This window comes from Setaria italica, chromosome IV (genome assembly GCF_000263155.2).
Source record: "Setaria italica strain Yugu1 chromosome IV, Setaria_italica_v2.0, whole genome shotgun sequence".
Taxonomy (NCBI): Eukaryota; Viridiplantae; Streptophyta; class Magnoliopsida; order Poales; family Poaceae; genus Setaria; species Setaria italica.
Window position 1 is genome coordinate 1,288,752 of NC_028453.1, and position 12,261 is coordinate 1,301,012.

The window sequence follows — 12,261 nt, forward strand, 5'->3', positions numbered from 1 at the left end:
GACCTTTTTGCTGAATCATTGGAGTCTGATTAAGGCTCCATTTAGAAAATGCAGGTACTTTTTTTTGGAGGAGCTGGTAATTGTTTTCTACAAATAATTTAAGTAAATTTACATGTAATTTCTGCTGAAACACTCGAATAATATGCTTGGAATTTGCAACAGGGAGCAGAAAATTGATACATACTGTCCTTCCTGTACTTCACATCCATTTTCTCTTTTTTTTCCTCCCTATGGGAAGACCAAACAAATTGTGATTCATGTAAAAAAAAAAAGCTGCATTTCCTCTCGGAGCATAGAGCTATGCATGTTATGTGCTCAACTGCTCACATCACATGCAACAATTCTAGCACAAACAACCATTTCACATGCTGTGTAGAACAATCCCTAGGCCACAACCACAAACAGTGTTCCACATTGTTGGCTGTTGGCCTTATCTCTTTACCCTGCACACCCATGCAAGTGAAGTAAACAAACTTTTCTCCCCTCATCTAGCTTCCCCCCGGTTCTGGGGTTGCCATCATCATGCTGGCTCTGCCTCCCTCCTCCACATCACATGGCCTGTGCCAGCAATAACATGCCCACTGGACCCAGTAATGGGGCATCAGTACCACACTACCACTGTGCCCTTCCCCTTTTGGTTTGGCACACTGGTTTCTTGCACATCACTCCCCTCATTATCTCAAGTATTGAAACTGTTGCCATTTCCACCATATGGATGGACAGGTGGTATGGTGCAGGGCTTGCTTTTTGTTTTTAGTTATACTTGAGGGTATGTCTGCATTGTGTGTAGGGCTGGATTAGATGTGGGGCTGGTGCATGCATTGCAGGTGTGGTCCATGTTGTGGCTCCTCATTCTCTTTGTAGAGCAGCAGCTTGCTTATTTAGTTGTCTTATGGATAAGAAGAATCTGATATGATGTTGCCAAATTTAAACCACAGAGAAATCATAACGACAAGTCAAGAAGGATGGGCTCATGATCCTTGAGTTGGGTGTGTACATACATCACATTTACCAGTATGTAGCACATGTTCTCATATGTTGGTCAACGCCATCAACATTTTAAAATCTATGCATGGGCACATATGCACTAACCACATTGCCAAAAAAAAAAAGAAAGAAAAATCTCTCTCTACCCACACTTTTTGGACGCCATATGTTTCTTCCATCATGCCTTCTTGATTAGAGAGAGAGAGAGAGAGAGAGAGAGAGAGAGAGAGAGAGATGGCCATCACGGATTCTATGATGGGTTCAATCAATCCATCACCATGTGTATGCATGGTCCTAGCCACTCTACACATACATGCATATGCGTACATGACGAATACCATCAGCAATTCGAACAAAAAAAACACTGTGAGGCCAGAGGATACACTACTACTGTTCACTTGCTCACCCCTGCACCTGCATTATCCATTGTACACTGAGCTGCAAGCCTGCAACAGTACCCCCGCCATTTATTCAGTTTCATTTCTTGCACAGAAGAAGATGGAGAAGAAAACTGAAAGGGAAATGGAAAAAAAATCACTATTCTCATGATCACCCGGCCGTAGTTTTGTGTGCACAGTAAGGAGAAAAGAAGGCTGTCGAAATGTTGTTGCTGATTGATGGGACCTGTGATCTTACACAAATAAGGGACTCTGTTGCTCTGCACACAACAGCTGCAGAACAGCAGCATTCCTTGGTTGTGCGCACACTATACCTACTGTTTGTTTGTTGTGCTTAGAAATTACAGGGACCAACATTTCCTCTCACAGATAAAGACCTTGGTCAGACAATCTTACAAGACCTTAGGCATGCATGCATTTAAATTTGCTCAAAAAGTCTGAACATGTAAATTCTAATTTTAACTGGTGCTGCTAAATCAGTCAGTGAACAACTCTAACCCGTTCAGAGTTTCAGAACATTTGCATGGGGGCCCTGAAAGCGAAACCTTCCAGAGAATTGACATCAGACCGGGGAGAAGATGGAAACAGTTCGTTGTTACACCGTTGTCGTTGGTCCCCTACCACACACATCAACCTCTATGACTATCTCTGGTTACCAGAACAAAACCAAGCAAGAACAGGAGATAGGTGAGATGCAGAGACTTTTTTTTTTGTTGTTGCCAAGAGCTGGCTGTTTGTATAGTTCTATATATACATATATATAACTATATATATATAAGTAGCGTTGCTGCAGCAATGGCAACAATGCAGTCTCCACAATGGCATGGAGCAGCAACCTTTTGACTAGTCCAAAACTAGGCACGCAGGGCTTGTCCCATGTGGCATGCATGGCCGGGCCTGTGAGCCAGCTGACTTGTGATGAGTTGCAAGTAGCTGCCTGTGCTGCGGTTGCTTGGCCTTGCCCAGCTCTAGGTCCCTGCATCCAGTTATTGCTCGGCAGTTACTAAGGTGCAACGCCTTTGCACAGTTGCAGCCTAGGCTTTCGGCCAGGCCAGAAAAAAGAGAGGAAGGCCACTGGTTCATTGAAGGCAAGTTTGGATGCATCTCCCTCTTTGGCTCTCCTCTCTCTCTCCCCCCCGCCTTTTAGAGAGAGATTTTTAGAGAGAGATCTAGAGAGAGAGAGAGGTTTTGGAATGTTCATATTTGTTTGCATGTGGTGTGCATGAGTAGCCAACATCTATCTCTCTGATGCCTGTATGGCTGCCTAGCTGCTTTGTGCCCATTTTTCCTCCATTGATATGCTACTTGCATTGGCCTGCCTGTTTTCAGTTTTCTCTCTCTTTAGTCTTTACCAGCCTGCTGGCTCGTGTTGTCACACACACGCAGAAACAGAGAGGCTAGGTGAGGGATGTACAGGCGCCTTGTGATCGATGCAGCTCTAGCCAAGGTGATGAAGGCTGCAAAGCCTGAGGCTATACTCTTGGTGTGTGTTTTATGACTCATGCATGGATGGAAGCCAGACAGGAGAGCTAATTATAAGGCACACCTCCCTCTCTGTATACTAGTAATATTTCTCTGCCGTGTTGCTCATGGAGTACTTGCTTGTCTGGCCTCTAGCCTACAAGGAGCAGGATGAGCCAGCAGCAGCCGATGCGTTGGGCAGCTCAAAGGAAGAAGAAGAGCACCAGCTTTGTCAGGGGCACATACAAGCTTGAGAGTTGGGACACACGTGAAAAAAGAGAGACAAAGATTTAATTCGAGAGGAGCATTTTCAACTCCAATAGAGTAATGCATTTGCATTTGGCCTCCCAATGCATTGTCTAACTGTTATCGATCAACGAAATGAAATAAAGGGTGGATTAATTCCATTCCTGCAACAGCTACACACACTACTATCGTGAATGCAAAGCGTAGTACGTAAGACGAATTTAATTCCTCTGCTTACGTTGCAAACATGCGTTGATAACAGTGCATACATGTGTGTGCACGAGATGCACTGGCGTTGGCATTGCAGCCGTCTCAAGATCATGTACCAAGTGTGATGGAGCCTGAACGCATCAGCATAATGCAGAGCAGCAGCAGCAGCGGCAGGAGTTACTTCGATCGCAGCAGAGCCGGCCCTGCTGATGGCTCTGCATGCAGAGAGCCGGCATCGAGATCGATGCAGGGCAGGGCAGGGCAAGCGAATGCAAATGCATGCTGCGTGCAGGGCAGCGCAGGGAGAAGTAGGGGACGTTCGGAACCTTTACTGGAGCTTGCCTAGCCTTGATGGGCAAGAATTTAGCACAGCACGTACGCATGATGCCGGCACTGGGAGGGCTCGAATCTTGGAGGGAAACCCAAATGTTCATTGTTTTCAAATAACCAAGAGAGAGAGAGAGAGGCGTGGATGCAATGTGAATAGTCACTGTTATAATTCTTGTGGTAAAATTAACGCACTACACATAATCTAGGTAGCCAAAATGCATCTACAAAGTGTGAACGTCAGTGCTATCGAATTATTCCCATCTATTAGATTAACGATCTAACCATCCTTTTTAATCTTTACATTCAATATGTGTGTGTAGATGGGATCGATAACTATATCTAGTAAGGTTTCTACGATAACACTTCGAAGATGCACAAGAGTTTGTTCAAACAAATGTATCCCTAAGTATGGTTCCACTATGAAGTGCGCCAATTAATCTAATAATAGCCGAAACGATAACGAACTTTAGGGGCTAAAAGTCGCCGAAGAGCTTGATCAATGTGGATGGTCATGGAGCTTCATGTGAGTACCAGACATAAGCATGTACTCCTACCACTCTTTGGAGAGCCCTAATTCCATGGACATCGAGTCATGACCACATTCATGGTCCGGTCTAACCCAGGGCCCCGACCATGATTAATAAACCAATAATTGCAGCCACCTTCCCTAATCAACGATTCAACCGCATCTCCTCGAGACCTTGACGAGCCATCAGCCATGGGCGACAGCTCGTACGGGCTGCACGGCTGTGGTCGTGGTCGGCAATGGCCGGTGGTGACTGGTGACCACGAGGAGGAGGGAGGAGGAGGGGACGCCGTCGCGACGCCATTCCCTTCCCTCCCTCCATCCACTCCGCTCACAGTCACAGCGCCGGCGTGAGCGTCATCCAGCTCACCAGGCACAGTACGATCTGTACCTACAAAACGCCGCCGCAGGCCATGGGGCCTCCGGGCCCACCTCCAGCCGCGGCCACACGGGAGGCCACAGGGTTCCTCACCCGGAGACGATCCCGCCTCCCCCCCGGTAACCGACTGGCGGGCGCGCCTCTCTTTTTACGCGCGCTCTATTTCGCCCGGCTTAAACCCCTCACCCACCTAGCCGACATGTGGGCCCCGTATCCCCTGCCGCAGACGGCAGGGCCGCTGCTCCGCCCACTGACAGGTGGTTCCAGTGTCTTCCGGGCCCACGTGTCATCGAGGTTGCGGCCTGGCGGCCGCAAGGAGCCAAACGGTGGAGGAGTTTGAAAACGGGAGGCCCACGGGCCCCTACGGGCTACACGTATCACCCCTCTGCGATGTGGGCCTAGACTCTGACGCGGTGGGCCCGGGACCGTCAGCCTTAACACCCCTCCCCTTCTCCCTCCTCCCTCTTCTCTCTCCTACCACCACCACGCTCTGGCACTGATCGATCTCCGTTTTCTCTCTCCTCGCTGCGCGCTGCGCGCAGTGGCAGCGGCTGCCCCCCGAAAGCAACCACAGTCACGTCGCTATCGCCACCACCACCACAAAAACGCATCGCACGCAGACCCCGTTGCCCTCCTACTCCTCTCCTCCCCCCCCCCTCCATCCTGCCCGTCACATTGACATGGAGCGGCGCTTGTGCCCGTGCTAGCTGCGGCGACGAGCTCGTAGTAGCAGTGGCCCGGGCTGGCTGTTGTTGCCTGAACGCAAAGGTGGTGGCTTTGGCGGCTGGGATAGCGAAGGCTTCGGAAGGTTCCTCTCTTGCGGACTCGCGGGATGGCGGCGCTGCGGCCGTGGTGGTCTGCGGCGGCGGCGGTGCTGGTTCTTGCGGCGGCGGCGGCGGGAGAAGGGGATGGGGACGGGGAGAGGCGGGCACTGATGGCGGTCAAGGCCGGGTTCGGGAACGCGGCCAACGCGCTCGTCGACTGGGACGGCGGCCGCGACCACTGCGCCTGGCGCGGCGTCGCCTGCGACAGCGCCTCCTTCGCCGTCGTCGGCCTGTGCGTACACTCTTCTTCGATCTCTCCTCCTTGTGTGTTGTGCCTTTTGGTTTCTCGCGGCTGCGTGGCGGCGCTTGTGAAATCCTCTTGCCCTGCTTAATTCCTGCATTTCTTGCTCCGCGCGGGTTGCTTGGCTTGCGCTATTCATCTTTCTTGCGTTTTGATCAGGAGCAAATCACTCACTGGAATGTTTCTCTCTTTTTGGGGGCATTGCAGCATGTTTTTTTTGCCATTCAAGCTTTGTTCTTGGAACATTCTGCTTGCCGTAGCATATCTGAGAGAAAATGCTTTCATGTTGCCCATTTGTTGGGCGAAAATAAAAAGGGTCGTTTTTTACATGTTTGCTGAAAAACAATTGAGAATCTTCTGATGAGATTGTTTTCTGTGGAAAAACAGGAACCTGTCAAATCTAAACCTAGGAGGGGAGATCTCACCGGCTATAGGGGAGCTCAAGAGTCTACAGTTCGTGTAAGTGGATGACTCGGAGAACCGTACAATTTCCCCCTCCCTACATCCGCCTGAGATTTTGTGCATTTTGACTATACCCGTATCCCTATTTTTAATCCTACCACACCTCATATGATTTGACCCCTCGTGCCATGATGTGACACGGTTCTTTAGTATTTTATTTACTTTAAGCCGACACATCCTAGATTTACCTGCTGATTAGTTTATTTGTGTGCTAATGATTTGCTCGTGCAGGGATCTCAAGTTGAACAAGCTCACAGGCCAAATCCCAGATGAGATTGGGGATTGTGTCTCCTTAAAATATCTGTGCGTCCCTGAATCCAAGTCTTCTTTTATTGTGTTACTACCTTTTTGCTGTAGATTAGCATTTTTTTAATCGGTCTCTGTTTTTTCTTGTCTATTATCTATGCAGGGATTTGTCTGGCAACTTGCTGTATGGAGACATCCCCTTCTCCATCTCCAAGCTCAAGCAGCTTGAGGACCTGTAAGCCCTCTCAATTCCTGTTTCCTGACTCCTTTTAGCAAGATATCGTCACTTTTGCACCTATATTGGAGTATCTAAGTGGTTGCAGTAAAAAATGGGAGGCAGTTGCACATGCTGCTTCATGATTAGCTTGTGTGATACAGGCATTTGTTGTGATACAGGAAATTGTTTATGGTTTTTGTCTGTCTTGCTACCTACTCTTTTTAGTGCTTTTGGATTGCTGTTTTTTTTTTACATTTTTCTCTCCTATCTTGATGCAGGATTTTGAAGAACAACCAACTCACCGGACCCATCCCTTCCACATTGTCCCAGATTCCAAATCTCAAGACCTTGTAAGCTTCCTAGGACCTTTATCTATCTGTGACCTTTACTTCTTTTATGATTGCTGGACACATTTGGTGATTTTGTTCTGTTTGTTTCACCTACCTTTCTGCTTTATTGTGCATACCAAAGGAATTTCCTTTTGTGTTTTTTTTTGTCACATATGTTCTCTTGGTGATGAAATGTTCATTTGTTTCTTTGGAATAGGGACCTTGCTCAGAACAAGCTTACTGGCGACATCCCGAGGCTCATCTACTGGAATGAAGTACTGCAGTACCTGTAAGCACTATACAACTTGCATACCTTAAATATGTTTTCAGATGATAACATTTCTGTTCTCTTGATCCTCAGAGGCTTGAGGGGTAACTCACTGACTGGAACTCTGTCACCTGATATGTGCCAACTGACTGGCCTGTGGTACTTGTAAGTTCAACTGCCCTGCTCCATTGTATGTCCTTCTGCATATCTACAGTGTGATCTTATTGACGTAGTTGCCTTCCATATATGCAGTGATGTAAGGGGAAACAATCTCACAGGAACCATTCCAGAGGGCATAGGGAACTGTACTAGCTTTGAGATTCTGTATGTTGGCCCTAATGATTCTATTGGTGTGTTGGTTCTCCTTAGGTTAGGATCCTAAATTTTTTTGCCTATTTGGCCTGCAGGGATATTTCATACAACCAAATCTCTGGAGAAATACCTTACAACATAGGATACCTTCAAGTAGCCACACTGTAAGTCATCCTGATTTCTTCAAATCTTCTGTACTTTTACCCCCTTTTTCTCTCTTGCAGTACTGTGCTTTGCTTCATTTAGATAGTTCTATAGCTGACCTATGTCCTGATGCACAAGTACATACTTGCATGCAGGCCTTCTGTTTAATCCTTGCATTGTTTTTTACAGGTCACTTCAAGGAAATAGACTGACTGGAAGAATTCCAGAAGTGATTGGCCTCATGCAGGCTCTTGCTGTCCTGTGAGTAAAAAGTGAAATACAGCAGTTCAGTCCATTAATACCGGTTTCTTTACTTGTCCATAAACACTTGTCCAAATTTGATTCTCAGAGACCTGAGCGAGAATGACCTGGTAGGGCCGATTCCTCCTATACTTGGCAACCTATCCTACACTGGCAAACTGTTAGTATCATCAACATTACTCTTCTTTCCCAAACCATATTTTTTTCTTTTATTAATAGTTTATATAACCATTCATTTTCAGCTATTTACATGGCAACAAACTTACTGGGCACATACCACCAGAACTGGGGAACATGAGTAAACTCAGCTACCTGTAAGTAATTGTTATCTTAATAATTTTGCATGTACGTTGATGTGTGATCTTAATGGAGTTCAACATTAATTCCATCCAGGCAGCTGAATGATAATGAACTAACTGGCACCATTCCAGCTGAGCTTGGCAAGCTCACAGAATTATTTGAGTTGTAAGAACCTATCCCATATGCAAGTACACAAATTAATGTTTATTATGATCTCTGTATTTACTGATAAGTTGTATAATTCTGTAGAAATCTTGCCAACAACAATCTTGAGGGTCATATTCCTGCAAACATCAGTTCCTGCAGTGCACTGAACAAATTGTAAGTTTGTAAGCATGCATTTATCACAGTATTCAATGGAACAATAATGTGTTTCTCATGCTTAAATTATGTTTCTTTGGTTCTCAGCAATGTGTATGGCAATAGACTGAATGGCTCTATCCCTGGTGGTTTCCAGAAGTTGGAGAGCTTGACATACTTGTAAGTAGTTGCACTTGCAGAAGTCTTCTTACAACTGTTGCCCTTCCGAGCACGTTATTATTTCTTTTTTAGTATTTTACCACTCTGGTGTGTAATTAATTTTATCTCAAAAAAATATAGGAACCTTTCTTCAAACAATTTAAAAGGCCAGATTCCCTCTGAACTTGGTCACATAGTCAACTTGGACACACTGTAAGGAGACCTTTTTACCTATATTATTTGTTACCTAGTGCTATGAATTCTCTGAGTTATGTGTTGCGTCGCAGCCACTTCATTTTGTTAACTATCTTCTTCCTCCATTTTGGCACAGGGATCTGTCCTACAATGATTTTTCTGGACCAGTTCCTCCCACTATCGGTGATCTCGAGCATCTTCTTGAATTGTGCGTCAAGGACCAACTTTTTAGAATTCATATTGACTTTTCTATGTGCATTATTGCCTGATGTCCACAACTGTTTGTGCAGGAATTTGAGTAAAAACCATCTTATTGGATCTGTGCCAGCTGAATTTGGAAACTTGAGAAGCGTCCAAGTAATGTAAGGGAACACCCTTGTGAAATGTTGTCATGTGTTCTAGTAATATGCGATCATATGATTCATCTGAAGTATTCTTTATGTACAGCGACATATCCAGCAACAACTTGTCCGGTTATCTCCCTGAAGAACTTGGACAGCTGCAGAACCTTGATAGCTTGTGAGTCCTCCTTCATGGTACTATTATTCTGAATTTCTACTGCATGTGATGGTAGAATTTTACTGATCTGTGGTTTTATTACACAGGATTCTTAACAACAACAATTTAGTGGGGGAGATCCCTGCTCAGCTGGCTAACTGCTTCAGCTTAATTACCTTGTATGTTTTCTGTCTTAACTTTGCCCTAACAGCATGGTTAAGGACTTCTCCAGAATTAAAACATGTGTTATGTTCATTTCAGGAATTTGTCATACAACAACTTTTCTGGACACGTCCCATCGGCAAAGAACTTCTCAAAATTTCCAATGGATAGGTATGAACAAATGGCTCCATCTGCAGTCTTTGATATCCGTTTGCTTATAGTTTCTGAAAAATAATGATTTCTAAATGCAGCTTTGAAGGTAATCCTATGCTCTATGTGTACTGCCAAGACTCCAGCTGTGGACATTCTCATGGAACAAAAGGTACCATACAAGTCCTGAGCTAGTACTCAGCAGCCACTTCTCCATTTGCTTCTAACTCATGCTTTTATGACTTTTATACTACAGTCAACATTTCTCGGACAGCGGTTGCTTGCATTATCTTAGGCTTCATCATACTACTCTGCATTATGCTGCTGGCAATCTACAAAACAAACAAGCCACTGCCACCTGAGAAAGGATCTGACAAGCCAGTGCAAGGTATGCGCACGTCACTCACCCCTTGCATTGCAGTATATTCCAGAGCCATGTCCTAATATGCTGACGCTCGTTTACTACTTTTCTTCATCATGTTTCAGGACCACCAAAGCTAGTAGTCCTTCAAATGGACATGGCTTCCCATACCTATGAAGAAATTATGAGGTTAACTGAGAATTTTAGCGAGAAATACATCATTGGTTATGGCGCATCAAGTACTGTGTACAAATGTGATCTCAAGAGCGGCAAGGCCATTGCTGTCAAACGGCTTTACAGTCAGTATAACCACAGCCTCCGTGAGTTTGAGACAGAACTGGAGACGATTGGTAGCATTCGACACAGGAATCTCGTCAGCCTTCATGGCTTCTCACTCTCTCCTCATGGAAACCTGCTCTTCTACGATTACATGGAAAATGGTTCCCTGTGGGACCTTCTTCATGGTTAGGACTTGGGACTTCTGAGCCTTTATTCATGTTGTTTCCTTGCACTCTTTTGCAAATGCCTCAGTAAACATAGCTGTGATGACCCGTGGTCAATTTCAGGTCCATCAAAGAAGGTGAAGCTTGATTGGGACACAAGGCTGAAGATCGCGGTGGGTGCTGCGCAAGGACTGGCCTATCTTCACCATGACTGCAACCCTCGCATAGTCCACAGGGATGTCAAGTCCTCAAACATCCTGCTCGACGAGAACTTTGAAGCGCACCTCTCTGATTTCGGCATCGCCAAATGTGTCCCAGCTGCCAAGTCCCATGCCTCCACCTACGTGCTAGGAACCATCGGCTACATTGATCCAGAGTACGCCCGGACGTCAAGGCTGAATGAGAAATCTGATGTCTACAGCTTTGGCATCGTCCTTCTGGAGCTGCTCACTGGGAAAAAGGCCGTCGACAATGAATCCAATTTGCATCAATTGGTAAGTCACCACGCTGAATTCCTTTACCAGATCCTTCTTTAATTGTTCCATGCTAGTCAAAGTCAGTACTGAAATAAAAAAAGACAGAATGTGATGCAATGTAGTTGCAGATTTCTTGGAAAGATTTGCTTGACTGATAGATGTTCCTGGCATGTGCAGATACTTGCAAAGGCTGATGACAACACGGTGATGGAGGCTGTGGACTCGGAGGTGTCAGTGACGTGCACGGACATGAACCTGGTCCGGAAGGCCTTCCAGCTCGCCCTGCTGTGCACCAAGCGGCACCCGGCCGACCGTCCGACCATGCACGAGGTGGCGAGGGTGCTGCTTTCCCTTCTGCCGGCACCCGCCGTGAAGCCTCCCACGACGAAGGGGGCGGCCGGCGACTACACCCGCTTCCTGGCGACGACGACGGCCGACATGAAGCACGACGTGTCCGTCGACATCGGCGACAACAGCTCCTCGGACGAGCAGTGGTTCGTGCGGTTCGGCGAGGTCATATCCAAGCACACAATGTCATGATCCCCCCTTCTCCCTCCCTCTCTCTCTAACTCCAGAGTTCCCAAATTTTTCTCCCAAGTAGAGATCCAAGTAAGAAGGTAGCAAAAGCATAGTAGCACAGTGCAGGAAGGAAATAGGTGTAGGATTCGCAGTAGATGATGATGTCCATTGTTCTTCTTGATGTTGTTTTGGAAGGAGATGATGTGGTGCTGGTAGGGAAGGGATTGCCGTGGTGGTTCAGGGTGTAATCACGACACGAGCGGGGGGGTGGATGGATCTGTCAGACAGAGGTGTCCCGTGAGCGCCATGAATCCGAGGCATTCATGTGCTGGGGGCGATTCAGAGCTAGGCCATGGAGCTTTCTTGGATCCTGGGAAAACGCATTGAATTGAACCATGTATCCTGCATTGGACAAGCCGGGCTGTTGTAAATGAAATGCATCACCTTTTTTGACTGGTATCTATGAGTTGCTCTCTCTCTCTCTCTCTCTCTCTCTCTCTCTCTCTCTCTCTCTCTCTCTCTCTCTCTCTCTCTCTCTCTCTCTCTCTCTCTCTCTCTGTGCTGTCGTCATGGTCCCTCTGTGGTGCATGGCTGGAAGCCTGGAACTGAATTTACGCCCGTTTGGCCGCCTCGCTGTCCTTCTTGTTCGTCAGCAAGATGAGCGATGAGTCGTGTAGCTCGTGAGTCGTGAGTACGTCTTCGCAGTGAATGAAACCTTTGCGTCGAAAGGGAGAACGTTTCAGCCGTCGTAACTTCTTCGATTTTTCTGCGCTTGAACTGTTGCTGATCTTCTTTTCCTCTGATTTTCTGAAACGGAACACCGTGCTCTGTGTGTTAACACTCTACAGGTAAGAGAC

At 46.6% G+C, this 12,261-nt stretch overlaps 1 protein-coding gene across 1 annotated transcript; it reads left to right on the forward strand.

Annotated features, from left to right (window-relative positions):
• Nucleotides 1-5,072: 5,072 nt before the first annotated feature.
• Nucleotides 5,073-11,865, forward strand: LOC101753243 (LRR receptor-like serine/threonine-protein kinase ERL1). The gene is made up of 26 exons (XM_004964364.4): nucleotides 5,073-5,593; nucleotides 5,990-6,061; nucleotides 6,296-6,367; nucleotides 6,474-6,545; nucleotides 6,806-6,877; nucleotides 7,074-7,145; nucleotides 7,218-7,289; nucleotides 7,377-7,448; nucleotides 7,532-7,600; nucleotides 7,770-7,841; nucleotides 7,930-8,001; nucleotides 8,084-8,155; nucleotides 8,235-8,306; nucleotides 8,391-8,462; nucleotides 8,550-8,621; nucleotides 8,742-8,813; nucleotides 8,932-9,003; nucleotides 9,086-9,157; nucleotides 9,243-9,314; nucleotides 9,401-9,472; nucleotides 9,555-9,626; nucleotides 9,707-9,777; nucleotides 9,862-9,993; nucleotides 10,092-10,430; nucleotides 10,533-10,903; nucleotides 11,063-11,865. Exons 1-26 carry the CDS (start codon nucleotides 5,370-5,372, stop codon nucleotides 11,423-11,425), a joined length of 2,937 nt encoding a protein of 978 aa, XP_004964421.1. The 5' UTR covers nucleotides 5,073-5,369; the 3' UTR covers nucleotides 11,426-11,865.
• Nucleotides 11,866-12,261: the final 396 nt, after the last annotated feature.